Source organism: Platichthys flesus, chromosome 19 (assembly GCF_949316205.1).
Source record: "Platichthys flesus chromosome 19, fPlaFle2.1, whole genome shotgun sequence".
Classification (NCBI taxonomy): domain Eukaryota; kingdom Metazoa; phylum Chordata; class Actinopteri; order Pleuronectiformes; family Pleuronectidae; genus Platichthys; species Platichthys flesus.
The window spans coordinates 100,001-123,429 of NC_084963.1; the positions used below are offsets into that span (position 1 = coordinate 100,001).

Below are 23,429 nucleotides of genomic sequence, written 5' to 3' on the forward strand. Positions count from 1 at the left end.
TGAAACAAACTTTGTACTGGTCTGTTTTATGTTATATGTTATGTTGCACCATATTATAACTTTTGACTTAAGACGGTTTTGTGTATCGAGAATATTTGTACATTTGTACAAAACGGTACAAGTTATAGGAGGGAAATAGAAAAGTGCTCAAATAAATTGATAGGGGTTAGAGGTCTCTCAGTGTTCACGTTGAGACAGTGACTCAGACATTTATTCTCACACAGAGTACCTGCAGAACACGTCAGGAACATGTCAGGAACACGTCAGGAACACGTCAGGAACACGTCTGGGAAACAGTTTATGTCTAACAACACGTTTAAAGAAATAGATTACCTTCTGTTTTAAATATATCTTAGTATTAGTCTTCTGTGACAATGAGTAGTTTCTTTCATTCTCTCTCCTCCTTTCAGGTTCTCTCCTCTTTCACTGCTCTCTTTTTAGTGTCTCCTCTCCTTTCTCCCTCCCCCTTCTTCCTCTCCCCTCTCGTCCCCTGAAGCAAATCTTCTCTCCATTCATCTCAGCCAGATCATAGCTAGCTGTGTGTGTTGGGACACTGGAGGTATTTACACGTTGGATAGATTGCAGCTACCACACATAAGACACACACACACACACACACCCACACACACACACTTACCATCCAGGTCGTTTTCGGGTGTCTCAGCAGTGAACCAGTCGCTTGCTGGTCCTGTTCCATTGGCCGTCATGGCTGCGACCTGGAAACTGTACTGACTGCCCTTCTCCAAACCTGAGACAGAGACAAAGGAAATCAAACAATGTGAAAACATATAAAGAAACAATAAATGTTCAAAGTGAAACTGCAATTTCTTTATCTCATTTATAGAAATTCAGTTTATTATTCTCACACAGTAAAAAATGAGATTATTGCACACACACACACACACACACACACACACACACACACACACAAACACACACACACTAACACACACACACACACACACCTGTCACTTGATAATTAATTCCTGCACAATGAAGACAGATGAAGATAACATCAGAACAAAATAATGAAAAGGAAGATCAGTTTCATTCAACTCCTGCAAACCTCAAATAAAAATGATAGCTTGTGGCAGTTTAAACGTGCACACACACACACACACACACACACACACTTCCAAACACAACAGTAATGTTGAAGGAACTTCATTGGCCTTTCCTTAAAAATCCAGTTTCATAATAACGTTTAAGACTGATGAGAAAAAGGAGCCAAATGCCTGCTTGATAAATCTGCTGCTGGAAAAAATGCCTGAAAAAGTCTGCGTGTCCGTTTGTTTATATTGATAAAAACTGCAGAGCTCAGATGTTTTAAGACTTAAATAGATTGAACGTTAGAGACGTAAAGTGAAACAACATGAGATTGTTTTTGATGCCGGTTCTCACCTGTGAACAGGAACCAGAAGTTGTTGGGTTCAATGGCCTCTTGGTCTCCACGCCGACCCGTCTTCCTGTATTTGATCTTGTAGGCGCTGATGATGCCGTTCTGGGCGCCGCGCAGAGGCGGCTGCCATGACACCTTGATGCTCTGAAAACAATAAACACACAAACTAAAGACTGAACAAACTGTGTGGGTTCCAGTTGTTTTCTGTCCCAAATTTTTGTGTGTGTCTGTTGTTGTTTACTCAACAACCGACAGCCTAAAGGTTAGGGCTAGGCATTTAGTTTGGATGGGTAAGGAAAGCATTATTATTTATGAGCGTCGTCACTAAAGGCCAATGTATGCTTCTCCGTTTTGACGGACACGGACAGATAGGACCGCCTTCTTTGCCGCTAACGACAGCATTTCGGGACGACATCATTTCCGGACCTCAAACTTCCTGTTTCATTTCCTAAATCACATAAACCTAAACACAACTACGACTCTAGGATTGATGTGACAAGTGTGTTAAGCCAGCGGCGTTGTCCGGCTGACGGTGGCTGGTTAGAGCACTTACGGAATGTGTGTACGGTCACATACGGTTATAACGAACTTTCATAACGGGGCTAGCGGGCTAACTGTGAAAAAACACGCTGTCACAACTTTAATTCCACAGCTATCATGTGACTGTTTCTCAAACACCGTCAGGTTAGAAGCAAACACTTGGTAGTAGTTAATATCGGGAGTCCGTGCAACGCAGTTTGGAAAAAGACCGGGGAACCGCTGCGCTAAGAAACGATAACATAAACATTATGACCCGCTGGGTGTCACTTTATCTTATTGAGTCACCATCGTTCACTGTGTGTGTGAAAAGCCGGGAGCAGGTAAATAATGAACGTCTTCTTCTGGGAACTCATGAGGTAGGCTTCTCTAAGCTCGTCTTCTGTTGTGACACCTACAGGTCTGGCGCCGAATTGTTTTCAGCACCAGAGAACTATAAATCAAAAAGTTTCCGTCCATCCGTAACGGAATCAGAGAAGCATACATAGGCCTTGAGATAGCTGTACAAACATGTATGTGTGTATTAATGACGGAACATTCATGAATTAGAAAAATGTGCCGACCTCTTTCTCCCTCTATCATTTTCCTCATTGTTTAATATTTGTCTTTTCTCTACTCCTGCTCATCGTGTCGTTACATAAAACAATAATTCTTACAATGTCATTTTCTATATAATAACAGTGAGAATATTTTGATTTATATTAAAAAAACACTGAATATTCTACTTCAAATATTAGGGTTAGGGTTAAGGTTAGCCATTCATCCAACTAAACAATCTTCTTCTTTAAGGGAGCAGGAAACTATTTCATACAAAACTATATGCATTATATAATATGTTGTAACTTCGGATCAGGATATTAACCGACAACCGCATTAACACACACACACACATACTGATGGTGTGTATCCTCCATCAGCTGTGATGTAAGCGATCGGGCCAACGAGCTGTTTAAATATTCATCCAGTTTGACTGTGACATCGGTCACAGAGGAATTCATCAACATTTAGCTGCACCTGTTCCCTCTGCTGCTCCGCATCTCACTAATTGATTAAGGCAGAACTGATTACTGGGGGGGGACAAATTTATAAATTCGTGTGTCGGCCAAATTCCTTCATACTCTGCCTCCCTCGCTCTCTGGCCGGGTGTCATCACGCACTTCATTAAACGATTAGACACTTTGACAGGACACAGTTGGATGTGAAGTCTCCATGGAAACGATACAGGGGTTGTTGGAACAATTCTCAAACACGGGGGGGAAGCCATCCATGAAGGAGGAAGCACCATGACACCTGAGGGAAACACTCCTGAGCAGCAGGAGCAACAACAACACTTGGATACCACAATGTTCACGTGGTTTGTTGTCTGTCACGACTGTTACTAAAGTCAACGTGCTATAACGTCACTGCTGCTGCTGCTTCCACAAACGGTTCCTGCAGCTGCAGAGATGCTGATTCGACACCGTCTCATCTACGAGAACCAATCATCAGAAAGCACCTCGTAGACTTAACCACTGTTACGCAGACGACACCCAGCTGTACATTTATGAAGCCTGATGAACCGAATCTCTTCGTCCAACATCAGGAACGTCCCAAGAACATCCAGGTCTGGATGACCCACAACTCCTTACTTCTAAATTCAGACTGAGCTCATTGTTATTGTCCCTAAACATCTGAGAGAAACACTGTGGGACCAGATAGTCCCCTTGGTGTTAGTTTGTCCCCAGCTCCACTGTGAGGAACCGGAGTTAGGACCAGGACATGTGACCCACATGTAGAACAAGTCTCTAGGACTTTTTCTTCCACCTGCATCATCATGAACATTAGGAACATCCTGTCTCAGAAGGGAGAGATTGTTTCTCAGATTGTGCGTTTACCCTCAGACTGAACTATCCCACTAAACTCTGCTCAATACATGTTGAGTTTGATTTAAGTTTAGACACTAACTGAACTTAACAGGCTCCATGGATTAATCAAAGCTCAGGTGTATTTCTTCTTTCTATATGTGATCAAGAGGTGATGTGGCCCCGGGCGTTACTGAACAAAAATCCTCTCTGTTTTGCCCCAGTCTGAAAGGTTTGGCAGTTCAGCTGCTTTGTGTTCAGATGAAGCTGCTGTTATAAATCATATAGATATAAAAAGGCATGTGAAGCTACGGCCTCGTTTGTCAACTTCAAACACTCCAGAAGTCTCCGACCAATTTTCCCTCAGTGGACAACACTGATATCTGCAGAAAGTTGAAGACACTGATAATAATAAATAGTGAAATTAGCAGAACAACCCTGAAGATCCCTGGAATCAGACACCAGATGTTTCAGATCATGAAAAAGTATTGTTTTCTAAATTCATGACAAAGCTTCGAAGAAATTCAAACCAAGACCGGAATTAATTGAACGTGTTTATCCTCCGTTCCTGTAGCTGCATACAGAACACCTCATTCACCCTGTGACCTCCACACACACACAGACACACAAATAGATTGCCTCTTAACCAGAGGACATGAACAAACAATCACAGATTGAATTCAGGGAGTGTTTACTCACCTGGTTTGTCTGTATGAGTGTGTGTATGTGTGTGTGTATGTTTGTGTGTTTGTGTGTTTGTGGGTGTGTGTTTGTGTGTATGTTTGTGTGTGTGTGTGTGTGCCTGTCTGTTTATGTGTGAGTGTGTGTATGTGTGTGTGTGTGCGTGTCTATGTTTGTGTGTATGTGTGTTTGTGTGTGTGTGTGTGTGTATGTTTGTGTGTGTGTGTCTATGTTTGTGTGTGTTTGTGTGTGTGTGGGTGTGTGTTTGTGTGTGTGTGTGTGTCTGTTTATGTGTGAGCGTGTGTTTATGTCTGTGTGTGTATGTTTGTGTGTGTGTTTCTGTTTGTGTGTGTGTGAGTGGGTGTGTTTGACGTGTGGATGACGTGGACGCTGAAAATGCGTCCACGTCAATATTTTAAACCGACGCGCGGGACCCACACAAATTATTAATTTATGTTCTTCGTCAATATCACAACGTAACGCCGGGTTTACACGAAGCGCTAATCTCAACGCACATTTCTCCGCTTGTTGTTGTATGTTGTTGTTGTATGTTGTTGTTGTATGCAACCCATTCAATGTACTGGTTTTGGGGTAAATGATGACAGTCTTCATAGCCCCCCCCCCCCTCCCCCCCTCTCTTTCTCTCTTTCTCTCTCTGTCTATCTGCTTGTGTGCTTGTAGTGGATGGACAGAGGGGGTTAGGGTTAATTTTGTGATTTGGCAAATTGGGAAAATTAAAACTCAACATAATGTCCTGGAGTACAAAGTATGGAATGCATATTTGATAATTTACATCATATAAAATATGTCATTAATATCGTTTAAGATCTCTTCCCAGTGAGTTTCATGGCGTGATACACTAGCGGCGAGCGGAAAAAATAGACCATGGTATCGTTCAATGTTATTCACAACAGTTGATTGACATGTAGGTTTGGTTAATAGGAAGCCCCTATGTTGGTATGTTGTGGACCAATAGGATGAGGCAATGAATGTGGGGGGCGGGGTCCAAGACGGAAGTGAGGACTTGAATAAAGATGTCAACATTAGTACACAGTCTGTCTCACGCACATTATTAAGCAAACTCAACAGACTCAAGGCGCATCACAGCCCATGTGACCCGCACAGAGGTTTAAGAGGGGGTGGATAGGCGTGGCGGTCCGGAAATGGAATGAAATGGTCAATTACAGTTTTTTGGAGGAAAATTAATCGTTTAGATTAATCGACTAATCGGTAAAATAGTCGACAGATTAATCGATAGAAAAATAGTCGTTAGTTGCAGCCCTAGAGGAAAGCCTGTCTCTTGCTTTGTGTTACAAATGCAACACCATGCAGTGTGTGTGTCTCTTTAAGACTCAGCTACTAATGCTAATGTTAGCTATGTAGCATTAACAAAAACTTACATGTTACATACATACTGCTCGTTACATGTGTAACGAGCAGTATGTATGTACGAGCATCGTTACACGCTTTAACCTAAGCAAGCTTGAGCAGCCCACCAGGTGCGATTCGCAATCAGAAGATGAGTAGCATGGACCACCCTGGGGCGAGGGCTCCCTCAAGGCCAGACGACCTGTCGGGGACAGTCGCCAGTCTGAAGAATTTTATAGTGATGCTATAATTAAGTTTTTATCTGCTTTTACCTAAGCAAGCTTGAGCAGCCCACCAGGTGCTTTCGCACTCAGAAGATGAGTAGCATGGACCACCCTGGGGCGAGGGCTCCCTCAAGGCCAGACGACCTGTCAGAGACAGTCGCCAGTCTGATCAATTTTTCTATGTGATGAAGTGAGTTAGTTGAGGGATTATGATTTAAGTTAATGCGATCCAAGGATTGAAGAACTGACCATACACCTCAACAACACCACTAGTCCGAAATTGAGTTTATCCTACGTTCTGGGTCACCTGGCACTCCTCTGCAAACAGAGGGCCACGCGACAAGCCCAAGAACATGTTGATGCGCTCAGAGTCATGCTAGCAGCATGCCTGGCGGAGCAAGAACAAAACTCCCACAATCGGGTTAGATCTCATTATATGAATACCTCTCAACAGAGAAGTTGTCTTTGACCCACGGAAACCATATCAGTACCAGGAGTATAGATATGGTGACCGAAACCCAAAACATGGGATGCATTCTGGGACAGGAGTTAATACGGAGAAGTGTGGCTGAAACAATGAGAGACATTGTGCCACCTGTTCCTCCAAGCTCTCCTAAAAGACCAGACACTGATCCCCATGTGAAAAACTAAACAAAACCCCTCTCCCCCCCACATCTGAAAAGGGGGGGAGAAATCCCAACTCCAAACAGAGAGACCACTCCAACCACTCACTCCATCAGTAGCTGCATGCTTTAGACCCTCTGTCAGTAAATTGTATAACATAGTTCAGGTAGTGAACCTCCTTAGACCTCGTTGAGGATTTTGAAGTCGTTACCACTACGGTTGTGCAGCCCTCACGGGTACACTTGGCAATTCAGTCTTGGCAGTGAAATTCCAATATCTGTAGATCTGAAAACCTAGAAATAGGATTTATCATAAATTCACAGATTAGCGAACAACAGAACGTGATTCGCCGTTCTAAATGTGGTGGTTGGACAAGATAACACATGTTTACCTCAAACACCAGCACATACTCAGAATTTCCTTCTGTTTCCTTTTCTTTCATTTCACTCTTCACCGAAATTCATTTGGTATTTTAACAATAACTGCTGATAAGCATTATGTGAAATTGAAAATGTGTGCCGTGTTTTAGAATATATGTTATTTAGCCTGTCTGCCCAGACAATTACCTCTCTCTGTTTAGACTCATGCCTCGAAGACAATTATGCCTCTCTGCCTCATAATGAACTAACTTTCACTGCTTCAACTCCACTCAAGGATTACCTCTCATGGATTATAACTGGACTCTTGACCTACTTTGCCCTGGAAACCGGGGTCACAACCCAATCTCCAGACCAAAAGGGGGAATGTTGGGCCACAGTCCAGAGGCTGAACACCAGACACTGGAGCCGACGGTGAGGACAAAGGGTCGTAAAACTTTTGGAGGGAAAACATTCTCCAGCAGGCCTGAGAATCTCCCCCTGGTGGTTGGGAAATGTCCTGAAGAGCCTTCAGGACCCCCGCTGAGTTCCAAGCCCCTCCCACTCTCCTTTGACCTCTGACACTCAATTGGCTAAAAGTCAGCATCATCCCATGACCAGCACCTCAAGGAGGCAGAACCTCTCAGGTAGAATAAAACCACTGAGACATCAATGCTCGCTGCCATTTTCCCTGCTCTGAAGACGTCAACAGACCCCTCCGGGTCTTTCCAGATGATTTAGTTGCTAAAGGGGGCAACCAGAGTTATTTTCTTTCATTTCTTTCATTTTCTTTTATCTTAAGTCTGATCTTACTTTGATAGAGACTATTTTTGTTTTTAACTTGAAAAGGCCGTGCACAGGAACTCACTCGCTCGCTGGCCGAGCTCAGAGACTTTCTTTCCAAATCCACAGCTGCGTCAACCGCTGCTCATCCCTGCAGAAGAGACGAAGCTGAATCCCGTTCCAAGAGCAAGAGACTTCGCTCTTTTCGGTCCAGCGCTGACCTCCGTTGCAACCACGAGACCCACCGGAGCACCGCTTAAGAGGCCAGGACACTGATTTGTTTTCCAGGAATCCGCCCGTTCGCACGCATCCTGAAGTTTAACGACAGATTCACTGGACTTCCGGGAAATCCGCGCACCACGCGCAAGCAACACCGCGGAGGTCACAGTAAGAGGCTTTATTGTCTGGGCAGAGACTAGTTTAAATACTTATCGTGTCATTTGTTTGATTGTATGTTTGTTTGTAGATCGCTGATCTGTTTTTAGCCGTGCTACACGGCGGGCCGAGACGACACATCCGGTTTCTTTGTTTACTGTGTTTTTGGGAAGAGCGCGGTACAGAGCCGGTGCTTCCTTTTTGCGTGTTACCGTCAGAGATATTGTGCGGAGATTTACATCTGTTAAAAGATAAATCTCACGTAACTGGACTGCCTGCTTTGCTAGTAGTTGTCTCTGACGATGTTTCCTGATCTCTCTCTCTCTCTCTCTCTCTCTCTCTCTCTCTCTCTCTCTCTCTCTCTCTCTCTCTCCTCCTAAACCTGTTTTTACACACGTCCCGACCTACATTTATACATTTCATGTTACATGGAGAAATCTAGATTTAACGAGCATTTATACATCTCGACGCCATTCGGCGTCAAAACCACGAGATAAGAAATCTCTTTGTCTTAAAGATCCCCTTTGTTAAGGTCAGTGACCAGCAGCCATTTTGCTTTTCGCAACGTGGCGTCACTAAGGTAACCTCCATCTTGGAAGTACGTGAATGTAACATCACCTTGAATTCGGCCAGAGGACGTCACCACGTCATTACGCCATAGCCACTCCCCTTTCTCTTTCTTACACACACACACACACACACACAGACAGGCAGCCACACACGACCACACACACACACATAGATACTCCGTATTACATGTGTGACAATTGTGATAAGTGCTGCTGCTGTTGTTACCATCTTTGAAATATTGGAGTTTGTTAAATGAAGAATCATTGAAATAACATTAACTTTATTTCCCCTTTTTAATAAATACTTTTGTAATTAAAGTATTTGTATATCTGTGATTATTTGTGCATATGTATGTGTATACAGCTGGATTACTATAGCCTGTGTTCGAACTTAAAACCCTTCATTGTTTATTATATAATCATTAATACTAAATATTGAGATTATTAATATAACCTATATATCATTGAGACTGATATTTAAAGATTGAATTGTTGGTCCCTGTAACCAGGGTGGTGCCCCGCGACAATAAGCAATGATTACAGATTTGTATTATTCTTAATTGATAATTTTATTGTTTTCATTAATTATTTTAACTATTATTAATGGATAACCGTATCATTTCTAATTAAATGTGTTACTATTCTTAATTAGTAGCTTTATCATTTTTTGATTATTTTTAAGAAATAATTGTTATTTTAATAATCATATTTCATGATTATTAATAATTAGCCAACGTCAATTCTACTCCTACTATTGCACAACATGTTCAATAGGTCTTTATTTTAAATGTTTATATTTCTTTGAGTGATAATGTATATTAAGATGTTTGGAGGAAAGAGACACCATAATAATTGAATGTATGTTTTATGCACTTTAAAATGCAGTAACACTCAGAGAAATGCTTGTACTTGAAATTGTGTTTAATTTGAATAAGATACAGTCCGAATGAGGAACTGAATGCTCCGTGTCGTTACTGTAACGACACGGAGCATTCTACAGAAATACTTTGTTGCTGTGGTATCAATCTTGGCAAAAATCGAGGTACAAACCTCCTTGGTGTTGCTAGAACATTGAGGCTTATGGTTAGAGTGTGTGTGTCCAAACAACTTTGACGAAGAAAGAAATAATTTTATAATAAGTTTTCGTGGGGGGGGGGGGGCCCAGGAGTGAAGCTTGCCTAGAGCGCCAAATGTGCTAGGGCCGGCCCTGAGTGTGGATTCCAAATTTAGACAGTAATTTATTCCTTAAACTCAAAAATAAAGATTTCTCTTAGTCTTTAGTCAAACTGTTTCTACCTTTGAGGTCCGGATGTAATGTGTGTTTTATTTTTACCTTCTTTTAACAAGCACATTGTCTTTTTAAATAAATGTTTGGTTCTGAGAAAAATCGTCTTCCTTTTTAAAGATGTTTCATGAAGCTTTTCAAGCATCACCCGGCTCTGACATCATGATCAATCAGCTCTGACCCCAGAGCCGATATCATAGGTATCAATCACATGCAGGACAAGAAGGTGACAGGAAGTAAATGAGGTCGGCTCTCCACAGACCAAGTGACCCTCCTTTTTATGGACATAAATTATGAGCCACTCACAACGTCTCTGAAAACGTTCATCATTTTCCCTGCACTGCTTTCTGAGCACAACTCCTGTCACAAACATCTGAAGATGCAGGATTTCTTTTTATGAGGTGAACATTTTATCTGAGCATCTTCCATCACGTCTCTAGATTGCCACAGAAGGTGCCAATAACCCTGTGATCCAGGTGAAGAAGTAATATAAAGCCAAATAAATTACAGGCAGAAAGAATCCAGAATTAAATGAATATTTCAACGTACAGGTTGAGAAAAGAATCACTGCCCTCAGTTGTATGACTCCACAAATCATTTTTTCAACATTCACCTGCATCTTAGTTTACTACACAGAGAGAGAGAGAGAGGCTGAACGTCCTCTTTGTTCTGTCATAGATCCCCGAACAACCTCAACCCCTTAAACATCCACGACATGCTACGCCAAACATTCTGTGAGATCACAGGAAGAATGAGGTCGGATCATTAGAGAGCAGCAGCTGAGTGTCACAGTTTGAATGTGTTTGTCACGTTCACAGTGAAAAGAACTGGAAGAAAAACTGAAATAAACCTAAATGTTAAAAGATTTTTGTCAACAAATAAAACTTAGACGGAAAGTGAGACCACAGAAAAGCGTTTAAATTAATTTACTTTAAAATGGTTGGGTTAGGGTTATACCCTTTTACATATATTACAGGTTTGTCTTCACCACTCACAGTAAGCAACAACACGCTGCTCAGTCATTTGGTTCAGTACTCTGCCCAAGGACTGTGATATGTGGAGTCCGGGATGGAACCAGCAACCCTTAACTTTGATTCCTTAGCCACAGTGTGGAGACGAGGGTGTAAAAATCAAACTCACCCTGGACAGGACGACCTCTAATGTGATGTTCTGAGGAGGAGCGCTGGGAACTGCAACAAACAGAAAGAAATCTATTCAAATTAAGACTGAACCAAGCTATAATTTTATTTCTAATTTATAGAGAATCTAATCTTTCATTTTATTTTATTAGAAACTAAAATAACAACCAGACATTTTAGCAACTAAAATAAAAAATGAACCAGAAGTCAACAGCTCTGCTCCAATCAGAGCATTTATCAACACTTAGTGTCCTGCTACAGGATTTTAACGACATGAGGGAGAAGCTTTTATACACAACATCATTTTATATATACAAACAGATGGAATCAGATTATACATTAAAAACTGTTTATATTTATAAAAACATATAAATAGGCCAATTCATATAAATTTGTTACATCTAAAACATGATTCTGTTATTTCTGTGCTTTCATCTTTAAAAATCAAAAAAAAAGAAAATTAGTTTTCAGATTTCTACTCTCAGCACAGAAACATCAAACTTAAGAATTTAATTATGGTTACAATTAAAATGATTACAACTGCTCTTCATCACACATCAACACAGATGAACTGCAATGAGAAAAAGAATAGAAAGAAAGTGAAGAGGACATTTAGAAAAATAGACACTAGAAGAATAATAAAAGATACAAAGAGAAAACAATAGAGAAGGAATGAAAACAAGGAAAACAAAAGAAAAGACTTTAAAAGTGAGAAAAATAAAAATGTGATGAAGGAAAACAGAAAAAAAAGGAGAATCTGAGATGAACTAACAGCAGCTTCACTATGGATTCAGCTGCTGTGTGTGTGTGTGTGTGTGTGTCTGTGTGTGTGTGCGTGCGTGTGTGCGTGTGTATGTGTCTGTGTGGGCGTGTTCTATTAAACAGCCACCACACGACAAACCAGACGAGACAGACACACATCTGTGTTTTTTTTTTTTTTTGGGGGGGGGGGGGGGGGGGGGGGTCAGGGATTTACACACCTAACCCGAGGGATGATTCATTTTTGGAATTACGCGTAAATGCATTAACGCATGCGCAGAATGAGCCGCTCCATGTACCCCCCCCCCCCCCCTGGTCTCAGCTGCTTCAGGATCAGATCAGAAGCTGTGTCCTCCTCCACTCGGCTCTCACTGGAACTAAGAGCGAAGGCTAAGACGCCACAAGTGTTTAGGATGAAGGTTCTTTGAGTCTGATAGAAAAATAAATCTAATCACATCATCAAAGCCAAGAGACAAACACATTTGGCTGTGTGTGGTGTTTTAGTTTGATTTGATTTTTCAATCTTAATAACTATCATTTGGACTTGTCATCAATAAAAAAACAAATAATAAATGTATACATCCATCTTGTGTCATTTTTCCGTTCCCACAACAATATATTTTTTCGGGCATTTAAAAATGGTGATTAATTAGATTAATCACAGCCACCCTGTAGATTGCTCATTTGAGTAATTTAAGAAGATCAATATTAAAGATTGTTAAAATCATTACAACATGTTTCACTGGACAAACTGTGGACTTTAGAACTCACCATCTGATTGGGTGGTGACGCTCACGGCCTCGGAGGCTGGGCCTGACCCGTAGCGGTTGATGGCCAGAACACGGACGGTGTAATCGGTGAACTTATGGAGTTCCTCCATTTTGTAGTTGAGCCCGTCTACCTCCACACTCTGAAAATAAACAGTGAGTCCAACGTAAAACATCTCGGATCATCTAAGATCACATTACTGGTAGAACCAGCAGAACCACTTAAACCACTGGAACCAGTAGATCCACTTCTGACCAGTAGAACCAGTTAACCAGCAGAACCTCATGTGTATTGGTTCTGACCTGCTCCTTGTCGAACGGACTCTCGCTCCACATCAGCCTGTAGCCGAGCACGGGGCCGTTTGGTTGGACGGGAGGTTCCCAGCTCACCTGGAGGGAGGCCGGGGACAGAGCCTCCACTCGGAGGGACTCCACCCGGCTGGGGACCTGGACTGTGGAGACAGACACACAATAAAGTAAATCAACTACATAGACACAATCAATAACTTCAACTACAGTGACCCATTGTTACTAAAACTACAAACACACTGTTACTAGAATTAGGAACACACAGTCACACTAATAATAAAACTGCGAACACACTGACACTAAAACTACAGACATACAGACAAGGTGTCTGATCTTGAATGAGGACCTGGACCCAGAGAGTGAAAACTAAATCTCCTTGATGAGAAAGTAACTCTGTGATTATGCCTCAGCATTTTGTTAATATCTAATATGTGTTTGTATCACTGCACTTTCTATCTCTTTTGTTTTGACACACGTGACCCTTCCACCATTAATATCACAAGCAGAACTGTGTATTACTCTCATATAACTCCAGGTGAATACAGTTTGCAGACATCACTCATGGTAGATGTGCAGAAGGTGATTATAAGAAATCAGGGCTTGCAGTCTGTTGGGTTGTTTGGTGTCAGGATTGAAAAGCAAACAAAAATCTCAGAAGTGGAATAAAGAGAACTGAAGAAACAGAAGAGTGAGAAACAAACACACTAAATGCAACAGGCAGGTAAATGATGGCCTAAATAAACAATAATATTTCAATAGATATTATATTTTAAAAGATCAGGTTTGAACTGATGTCTCTGCATCACGTAATGAGTCATTTAACAGATTTTGAATCTCACGGTCGGGTTTGGTGGTGATCCTCAGGGGGGCGGAGCTCTCTCCTGGTCCCACGTCGTTATACGCCACGACTCGGAAGCTGTAGCTCTCGTCTGGTTTCAGATTAGAAACCGTCAGGTCCAAAGACTCCGGCTCCGACACGTTCACCGACCGCTCCCTGTCACAGAAATACACTTCAAAATAAACCTTGTTTTCTATTACATTTCTATTGTAATAACGTGTTTATTTATTCAGTTTGATTGAATAGATTCAATAAACGAAATCACATTATATCAGTGATGATCCACTTTCAGTTTTACAGATTATATCCATTGAACCTTTTAAACTGTGATACTTCACAATCATTTGTTAAAATCCTGTTTTATTTTGTAACAGAGAAGATAACAGGATCCGTAATCAGATGTAATTCGTGTAATCCCAGATTATCCTCAGATTACGGCAACTCTGCAACCTCCACGAATCAGCAGCGGAGTACGGTGCGTTCACAGAAACACACGGACGACGCCTCTGTAAAGAGAACCTGGAAATCTGAAGGGCAGATGATGATGTTACTTTCTTCTGAGGGCTTTTATTTCTACAATCCCTACGTCTGTGTCTTCAGTTATTGGGACCGAATGTCTGTGGCTTGTTTCAGATGAAACCTCAGCTGCTCTTTGGACCAGTGCAGCGTTCAGACCTCTGCAGCGCTGCAGGCCAGTTTCTCCCTGAGGTAGGAAAGCTTCAAAGCCTTCAGCTGCAGCTCCGACTGTCAGAGTTCACCATTTAGCGTCAGCAGGAGACTCCGACATTTTCTACTTAACGTTCACAGCTGCTGTGAGAACATACTGTGATAATAGAGCTCTGCACTATTAGTCAACATGGAGTTTCTTCTAAAGACCCTGAGTTCACAGCCTCATCACTACATTACCAGTTCCTTTAACTGTTTAGCTTCGCAGCAGCAACTTGCTTCAACATTTTCAATCCCTGCAGATGGATTTAAAATGACTTGTGAAGCATTTTGACCACATCCACCAATCAACTCCAATTTACCTACATTTATATATAGATTTAAAACTACATTGTGATATAAATTGGACTATTTAACAACTTTAATTTTGTAACCTGGTGTGAAATTTTGTTCTTCGAAATCAAAAGTAAGCAGTCATTTGCAAATCTATGCACATATTTTACTGTTCGAGAATCCAAAAACCGGATCGTGAGAAAATCCAACATATTTCAATATGACTCATCAGTTGTCCCTATAGGGGGCGCTCTGTAATATCTATGATCAAGTTTGTCTTTAGTGGTGGTGTCCACCTCATTGTGACATTTTAGCTTCATGTTCAGCATTGAGTTTTCTCCAGTACATAACGTGACAACGGGCTAACAAATAATTATAAGAACAAGCAAAACCAAAAACTTAAAACTCAGAGAAGCAACTGAAGGAGAAAATCTTCTGAAAGCAAACAACCAAAAGAACCAGGGAACCAGGTGAGATCCAGGTGCAGCCCAGCTCCTAAGGGGGCTGAGGAGCCTGTGACCTGGAGCCGGATCTCTATAAGATCTACATATGATCTCTATATGATCTACATATGATCTACATAAGATCTACATATGATCTACATAAGATCTACATCTGATCTACATAAGATCTACATAGGATCTACATAAGATCTACATCTGATCTCTAAATGATCTAGATATGATCTCTATAAGATCTGCATATGATCTCTATATGATCTCTAAATTATCTACATATGATCTCTATATGATCTCTATATGATCTAAATATGTTCTCTATATGATGTTTATATTATCTCTATATGATCTACATATGATCTATATATGATCTCTAAATGATCTCTATATGATCTCTATATGATGTTTATATGATCTATATATGATCTCTATAGAGCACGGTTGTCCAAACTACGGCCCGTGGGCCATCTGCAGCCCGCCATCGATTTTAAATTGGCCCGCCTCAAAAAAATTGAAATAAAAAAAAAAAGGGTTAGGGTTAATTATAGCACTTTGTACTACAATTGTATTTTCTTGATTCTTTTTGTTCTGGGTTTGTACCCTTGAATGAACTTATTTGATAAAAGCGTCAGCCAAATGTAATGTGATGGACCACAGTCCCACTGTAGCTGCCCCCCCCCCCCCCCCCCCACACACACACACCCCACTGTATAATCTCTATATGATGTTTATATGATCTCTAAAAAACTAAAAGATTCCAGAAAAGTCAGAAGGAATTTTTGCTCCCATCAGAAACCCCAAAATACCAACTAGACCGAAATATAAAAATATCCTGTCTCACCTCTCGACTCCGTCCTGGGAATAATAAACACCGTAGGTCTGCACAGCTCGTCCCGTGTCCTCTGGGGGGCGCCAGCTGAGTCGGACAAATCGGCTGGACACTAGGACAGGGACCAGGTCGCGGGGGGCAGAGGGGAGGACAACGCCTGGGCTGGGGGACACTGGTGGGGGATCAGAGGAGGAGGAGTAAGTCAAAGGGGTGCCTGACGGAGCAGGAGTGTGGGCGGGTCTATACTGAGTGGGCGTGGCCCCTGTTAACAGTTCATTCGGGGGAGGGGGGGCAGGGAAGAGGACAAGGGATGACAGGGGGGAGGTGCAGGGGAGGTGCAGGGGAGGAGCAGAGGAGGAGCAGCAACGAAAAAACGAGAGGAGCAGAATGAGAAATGAGATGAGAGGGAGCGAAAAGATGGAGAAAAGACAAGGAAGAAAGAAGAAGAAGAAGATCACAGGCAAGAAGAGAAAGCAGCAGATCATACTTGTCAATCAGCTGATATCAATAATGAGAACCTTCACATTGTGATCAGATTTAATTGTTGAGTTCCTTTCAGAGGAACATGTGGTCTTGAATATTGAAATAAAAAAACGACACGCTTCCTCTCGCACAAAGTATCAAGTCATAATGTTTCACAGCTGGCATGTTAGCATGAAATCCGACTGTGGGTGTGTCCTGAAAGGGAAACTGCAATTGGTTGTTGTTGTTATGATCATCGTACCAACACCGAGCTCCCCCCCCCCTCAAGTGTTAAAGCAACCTGTAATCTGAACGCTACGTTACACTGGAGTCACACACGCACTTTATATTTTCAGATGGACGGCGAAATCAAAAATATCAAATGTGGAAAACAAACGTAGAAACCTGTGAGAGACCCACAAGCTGGGAGAGGATCCTCACATGGGACTGAGCTTTATTCACCCATCACAAAGTGTATCTGTAGTTTGACTCTTGTTGAGTTATGAACAGAGGAAGTTGCTCCTTGACAAACTGGGAAAATGAGACAAATGACATGTGATTGATTGAATTGTGTAGACATCATCCAGGTGAATAAGAAGCTGGGGAATGTGTCAGCGACCAAGAGATGTTCAGCAGAGTTACTGTGACTTCCTCATCCTCAAAGTCATCAAGTAGGAATACGGCAATACTCAATACATCACAAGCACACACACACACACAAACACACTCACATGAACACACACACACAAACATGTACACACAGACACAAACACGTAAACACACATATACACAAATCGAATTCATCCGGAGGCTGGAAAGGTTGTGACTGAGTCTTTAAATGCCTTTGTCCATCAGGTCAATAAAGCTTCACTCAACACACACACACATACACACACACACACACACACACACACACACACACACACACACACACACATTTGATCACTATGATGGGTGGAGGGGGGGGGGACTACAGGGATAAGACAGTAGGAAGAAGATGAATAAAGAGGAGAGCAGGGTATGAAAAGGGAGGAAAGAACAACATGGAGAGTAAAATACGAGAAAAGAAAAGATTGAAAGAGGTAAAGAAGATAAAAGAAAAATGACACATGAAAACAAGTAGAAAAGAAGGAGGGAGAAGAAGAGGAGTGGATGGAAACAGAGGAGTGTTAACACACATCCTCTCGTCTCTGGGAGATGAGGTTTTCGGGTGTGAAGGGCGGATTCGTTCCTGCTCGGTGACCCGGCCAGAAAAGCCGAGGCGTCACTCTCCACCGAAAATAGACGGGTCGGACGAATAATAGAGTCAGACAGCACAGAAGAAGAGTGGAAAACCATCTGAGTAAGTGCTGAAGATTACACTGCAGCGTGCACGCCCACGTATGATACCTGCACACACACACACACACACACACACACACACACACACACAGTGTTTTCCATCACTGTGTCCATTTTCTACAAGCTGCTCTGCATTTATATTGTTTCTGCTGCTCGGATGATCTTTAGGGCCGTTTGGTTTCAGCTCCAACGTTTCAGCAGTCACAAGATCTGATTTCATTTTATTTTTATTTGTGTGTGTGTGTGTGTGTGTGTGTGTCTGTATCTGTGTGTGTGTGTGTGTGTGTGTGTGTGTGTGTGTCTGTGTGTGTGGGTAGGTGTGGGTGTGTTACAGAAATACGCACAGGGGGAATTAAAACTCAAGCATAAAAAGACGGCTCCTTAAATGCTCTTTAACATTTACTCTTTCATAAATAAATGACTGTAACTACATTCACACTCATACTAAATGTTAATATTTTTAAATGAAATTTCCAGCCGGTCCTCAGCTCCTGTTTTTAAATAAAAAGTCAGAGGGTAAACACAGTGGTCGTATCGTTGGTGCAGATATACAGAGCTCCAGGGGAGAGGAAGAAACAAGCTAGATTCTGGCTTTTCTCCCATCATGCAACAGATGCACAGATATGCAGTGACGGGTAAAGAGTAAAAACAGCTCTTTGTTCAGCTGCTCTTCAGGTGTGAGTGTAAACGGCTCCAGTCGCCTCATGACTCAACAGAAGCTGCTGAGTTTATTGTTTATTCAACTTCAGACTTTAGACAGAAACACATCAGGTTTGATTTTACTTTGTTTCTTCATGTTATTCTTCATATAAATTGAAGGTCTTTAAACTGAACTGAACCTTCTATTAGAATTCGTTCTTTGTTTTTGTCTAAACTTGTTTAGTTTAGTGCTATACAAAATAAATAATAAATATTATAGATAGTCTTACTTTCAATATATGTACAAAACCAAACTTCAAATATGTAGAACAGATTCAAAATAAATCTACCTCATTTTATGTTTTTGCCTGTAAATATCCTCTCTCTCTCTCTCTCTCTCTCTCTCTCTCTCCTCTCTCCTCTCTCTCTCTCTCTCTCTCTATCGCTCTCTCTCTCTCTCTCTCTCTCCTCCAAGTTCTCTCATTCTTTATTAACCTCTATTTGTGCAGACAAAGACTGCTGAGCTTGTTCAACCTGCTCTCTCTGCATTCAATTTCAGGCCTCATTTCAGCCTGTAAAACACACACACACATACACACACTCTTTGTGCCCTCTAGTTTAAAATTCCTCTAAAAAAGATATTTATTCCTGTAAATCTCCAGTGCTGTGGGTGAGTGAGTAAAATCTCTAACATCTTAGATGTGTGTGTGTGTGTGTGTGTGTGTGTGTGTGTGTGTGTGTGTGTGTGTACGTTTGTCACCTGACCTAAGTGAAGGTGGAAATTTAATTTAATTGATGAAAGCTAAATTAAGACTATGCAGAAGAAATATGCTCTTTGCTTTACGTTATTTAAAGTTTGCATTTGTTAGGAGATGACCCTTAGCTCCACTGAGATAAATCTCAGTTATAGATATAGATATAGATATATATATATCTATATCTATATCTATATCTATATCTATAGATAAATATTGTCTTGGATTTATTTTATTTTAACATATTTATACTATGGTTGAATCATTAAAGCTCCTACAACTCCCTGTCTCTCTCTTTCCATATCAAGCAGGTGATATTGAGCAGAGTTTCATTAAATCCATCCTCTCCCGGAGCTTTGAAGCCGTTTCTGAGGCGTCTAGGTCGCAGCGGATTGAAATGAAACTCTGACAGACAGACCGCTACAGACGCTCGACTTGTTTTGTTGTTGTGGAAACGAGGGAGCAAGACAGAGCAGAGAGTCAGTCTCAAAAATAAAAACAACCAGTTCGTCAGGAGGTAGAGAGACAAGAGAAGGAGGAGAAAAGTGAGAGAGGAATCTGAGCTGAAGAGGAGAAGGAAGAAGAGCATGTGGGTAAGAAGAATCAGCAAACAGATACGATAAGGAGCTCAACGGGAGAGAGGAAGGAAGTTCAATAAGAGGGATCCATCTGTGATCCATAATCAGGTTTGATCTTTTCTGAAAACTGTAGGAAAGGTCAAAGGTCATGAATCCAACGGTTTAAAATAGTCAACTGGGAACATTGAACTTCCTGTCGGAAGTTACTTCCTGTTAGAGGAGGAGTCAGCTCCCAACCTGAATGCAGCGTCAGCGCTTTAAGAAAACAAAGAAAAACACATGAATCAAATCTCTAAGTTTGAATCAAATCAATCTTTATGATATTTTTAGACCCGACAGACAGAAGATGGATTTTTATCAAATTAATAAAATCTGATAAAACGTCACAAATTAAATTGTGATTAGAAATGTAAATAGATTAACAGGAAACTGATAATGCTACTTTTCCATAATTTTACACACACACAAACACACACAAACACACACTCAGTCATTTGGTCCTCTCAGGGTAGAAGATGTGAGAGGAGGCTGCTGTCACCATGGCAACAGACAGAGTCCCCTACCCCCACCACGCTCTCCACATTCCCAACACACACACACACACAGACACACACACACACACACACACATTGTTTAGTGGGGGTAAAGGTGTGTGCGGAGAGAGAGCTGAGGTGATGGAGTAAATGCATTTCTGTGTGTGTGTGTGCGCGCGAGTGAGTGAGTGAGTGTGTATGTGTGTGTGTGTATGTGTGTATGTGTGTGTGATGGGTTTGCTAAGGTCAGACACTCACTGTGGAATACAAATCTGTCATGGCTGACACACCTCCCCCTTCCTCTCCCTCTCTCTCTCTCGTCCTGCCCTTCGCTTGACCCTCCTGTCACTTGGTTTCTTTTTCCTCTGCTCTCTCTCTCTCTCTCTCTCTCTCTCTATCTTTTTCTCTCTCTCTCTCCATTCATCCATATCCTTCCTCTTTCTTTTATCTTCCAGCATCTCTGTGTTGGCTGATTGAATTTTATCTCTTATTCTCTGATTTCTCCTCACGTCTGTCTCTCTCGTTCTCTCTCTCCATCCCTCCATCCCTCCATCTCTCCTCTACTCAGCCTGACAATGATCGAACTTATTTGAAGACTTGCTCTTATTCTGTTTTGAAACATCTGACCAGTCAAGCATTTCTAGCCAGTGTCCAGAAGAGAGGAAAAGGAAGGAAACAGGAGAAAAGGAGAAGATGTTGCGTTCACAGTATTCTGATACAAGAAGATGAAACCAAGCAAGAAAATCTGAAGTCGAAGACGGACATAAGATAAATTGAGGGAGATAATGAAGAAGAGAATAAAGGAAACATGTCTCCTGGATGTTTATCAATTTAATTTACCAACGATTTACAAGAGGAAATCTTGTTTTGAGAGACATATGATTCCTCCAGTGTTATAATATTATCAATGTAATGAGAAACATTCTTCATTATCGTTGTGGTGAAACGTTCCCTAACGACACATTTCCTCTGTTTCCTGACCAGCTGTTGTTACAGTGAAGTTTGAGGTCAAAGAAACAGAACAGAAGATAAAAACCAGAATTATGGATCATCTCTCAAAACTTACTTTTACTAAACAGCTTTTCTTTCATTCTTTTTAGTTATTTATGTTTCTTCATTGATAGATAAATAGCAAGATTGTTTGCTTGCTTGTGCGTATGTGTGTGTGTGTGTGTATGTGTGTGTGTGTGTGGGTGTGTTTGCGTGTGCGTGCATGTGCGTGCAAGTGTGTGTGCTTGTGTGTGTGTTTGTGTGTGTGAGTGCAAGTGTGTACTTGTGTTTGTGTGTGTGCTTGTGTGTGTGTGTGTCTGTGTTGCTGCTTGTGAGTGTGTGTGTGGACAGCCACTCGAGGATCAAGAGCCTCTCTCATGGTGACAAGGTGGTTGTGTTGTGCTGACAATCGCACACACACTCACACACCGTGATTTCTCGTGGGAACGTCTGATTGGCTGTGAGCCTGCTGGGATGCTTGGTTCCCGTGGCGATAGTCACCAAGCGATAATCCCAACCATCTGACCCTCCTAATGTGTGTGTGTGTGTGTCTGTGTGTGTGTGTGTGTGTGTCTGTGTGTGTGTGTGTGTGTGTGTGTGTGTGTGTGTTGCCATCTGTGCTGCTGGCTCATGGGAGGAGTAACTCCCTGAACAGTGATTAAAGTCGAGACAAAGAAAGGACGCTAGCACCTGGTAGCTTCAGGTCGTTAGCTGATCAGCTAACGAGTGTGATAGTTCAGGCTCGTTTATGCTCATCGTTGGATATTGATAACAGATTAAGATTAAGATGCTAAAATGATAACATATCAACTCTGCGTACATTCCATGTGACTGTCTTCTGAAAACATACGCATACACACAAAACATGAAATGGAGCAGTACCACAGGAAATCATGGGGGGGCAGTGTCGCCAGTAATTCAAGCGAGACAATGTTAGGACACCAGAGATCACTTCCTTCCTTCCGAGTCACTGGCAGGAAGTGCTACTGACAGGAAGTGCTACTGACAGGAAGTGCTACTGACAGGAAATGTTACTGACAGGAAGTGTTACTGACAGGAAGTGTAACTGACAGGAAGTGTTACTGACAGGGAGTGTTACTGACGGGAAGTGTAACTGACAGGAAGTGTTACTGACAGGAAGTGTTACTGACAGGAGAAGTTACTGACAGGAAGTGTAACTGACAGGAAGTGTTACTGACAGGAAGTGTTACTGACAGGGTTTGCTACTAGCAGGGAGTGTTACTGACGGGAAGTGTAACTGACAGGAAGTGTTACTGACAGGAAGTGTTACTGACAGGAGGAGTTACTGACAGGAAGTGTAACTGACAGGAAGTGTTACTGACAGGGTGTGCTACTGGCAGGGTATGTTACTGACAGGAAGTGTAACTGACAGGAAGTGTTACTGACAGGAAGTGTTACTGACAGGGTTTGCTACTAGCAGGGAGTGTTACTGACGGGAAGTGTAACTGACAGGAAGTGTTACTGACAGGAGGAGTTACTGACAGGAAGTGTAACTGACAGGAAGTGTTACTGACAGGGTGTGCTACTGGCAGGGTATATTACTGACAGGAAGTGCTACTGACAAGAAGTGTAACTGACATGAAGTGTTAGCGACATCACATCATCACATCACATGTCATTTAGCTGACGCTTTTATCCAAAGCGACTTACATTTTTAGAACACTCAGCATTTATGAGGGGCCATTTAGGGGTTCAGCATCTTGCCAAGGACACTTAGGCATGCAGATGGGATAGAGTGGGATTCGAACCGGCAACCTTCTTGTTGCAGAGCACCCGCTCTATCCCCTAGGCCACGCTCTCCCCAGCGACGCTTTGTGTAGTCGAGTCATGTGACTGATGAGAACCAATCAGGAACAGAACGTTTACTAAAGTCTCAGTTCCTGTTCGTCTAGATTAAAACACAGAGCCAGAGTAAATGAGACCAGTTATTTGACACATATTCAGGTTTAACCTGGGTTCAGTTTAGGGTT

At 41.9% G+C, this 23,429-nt stretch overlaps 1 protein-coding gene across 1 annotated transcript in view; it reads right to left on the reverse strand.

The window, feature by feature from the left end:
* Positions 1 to 23,429, reverse strand: part of dcc (DCC netrin 1 receptor) — an 80,125-nt gene that overhangs the window by 39,941 nt on the left and 16,755 nt on the right. Inside the window, exons 8-15 of the mRNA XM_062413220.1 lie at positions 21,406 to 21,424; positions 16,153 to 16,302; positions 13,856 to 14,010; positions 13,011 to 13,159; positions 12,712 to 12,850; positions 11,183 to 11,232; positions 1,402 to 1,543; positions 638 to 748 (exon numbers count right to left, since the gene is read on the reverse strand). Coding sequence (XP_062269204.1) covers positions 638 to 748; positions 1,402 to 1,543; positions 11,183 to 11,232; positions 12,712 to 12,850; positions 13,011 to 13,159; positions 13,856 to 14,010; positions 16,153 to 16,302; positions 21,406 to 21,424 — 915 coding nt within the window. The remainder of the gene's footprint in view (positions 1 to 637; positions 749 to 1,401; positions 1,544 to 11,182; positions 11,233 to 12,711; positions 12,851 to 13,010; positions 13,160 to 13,855; positions 14,011 to 16,152; positions 16,303 to 21,405; positions 21,425 to 23,429) is intronic.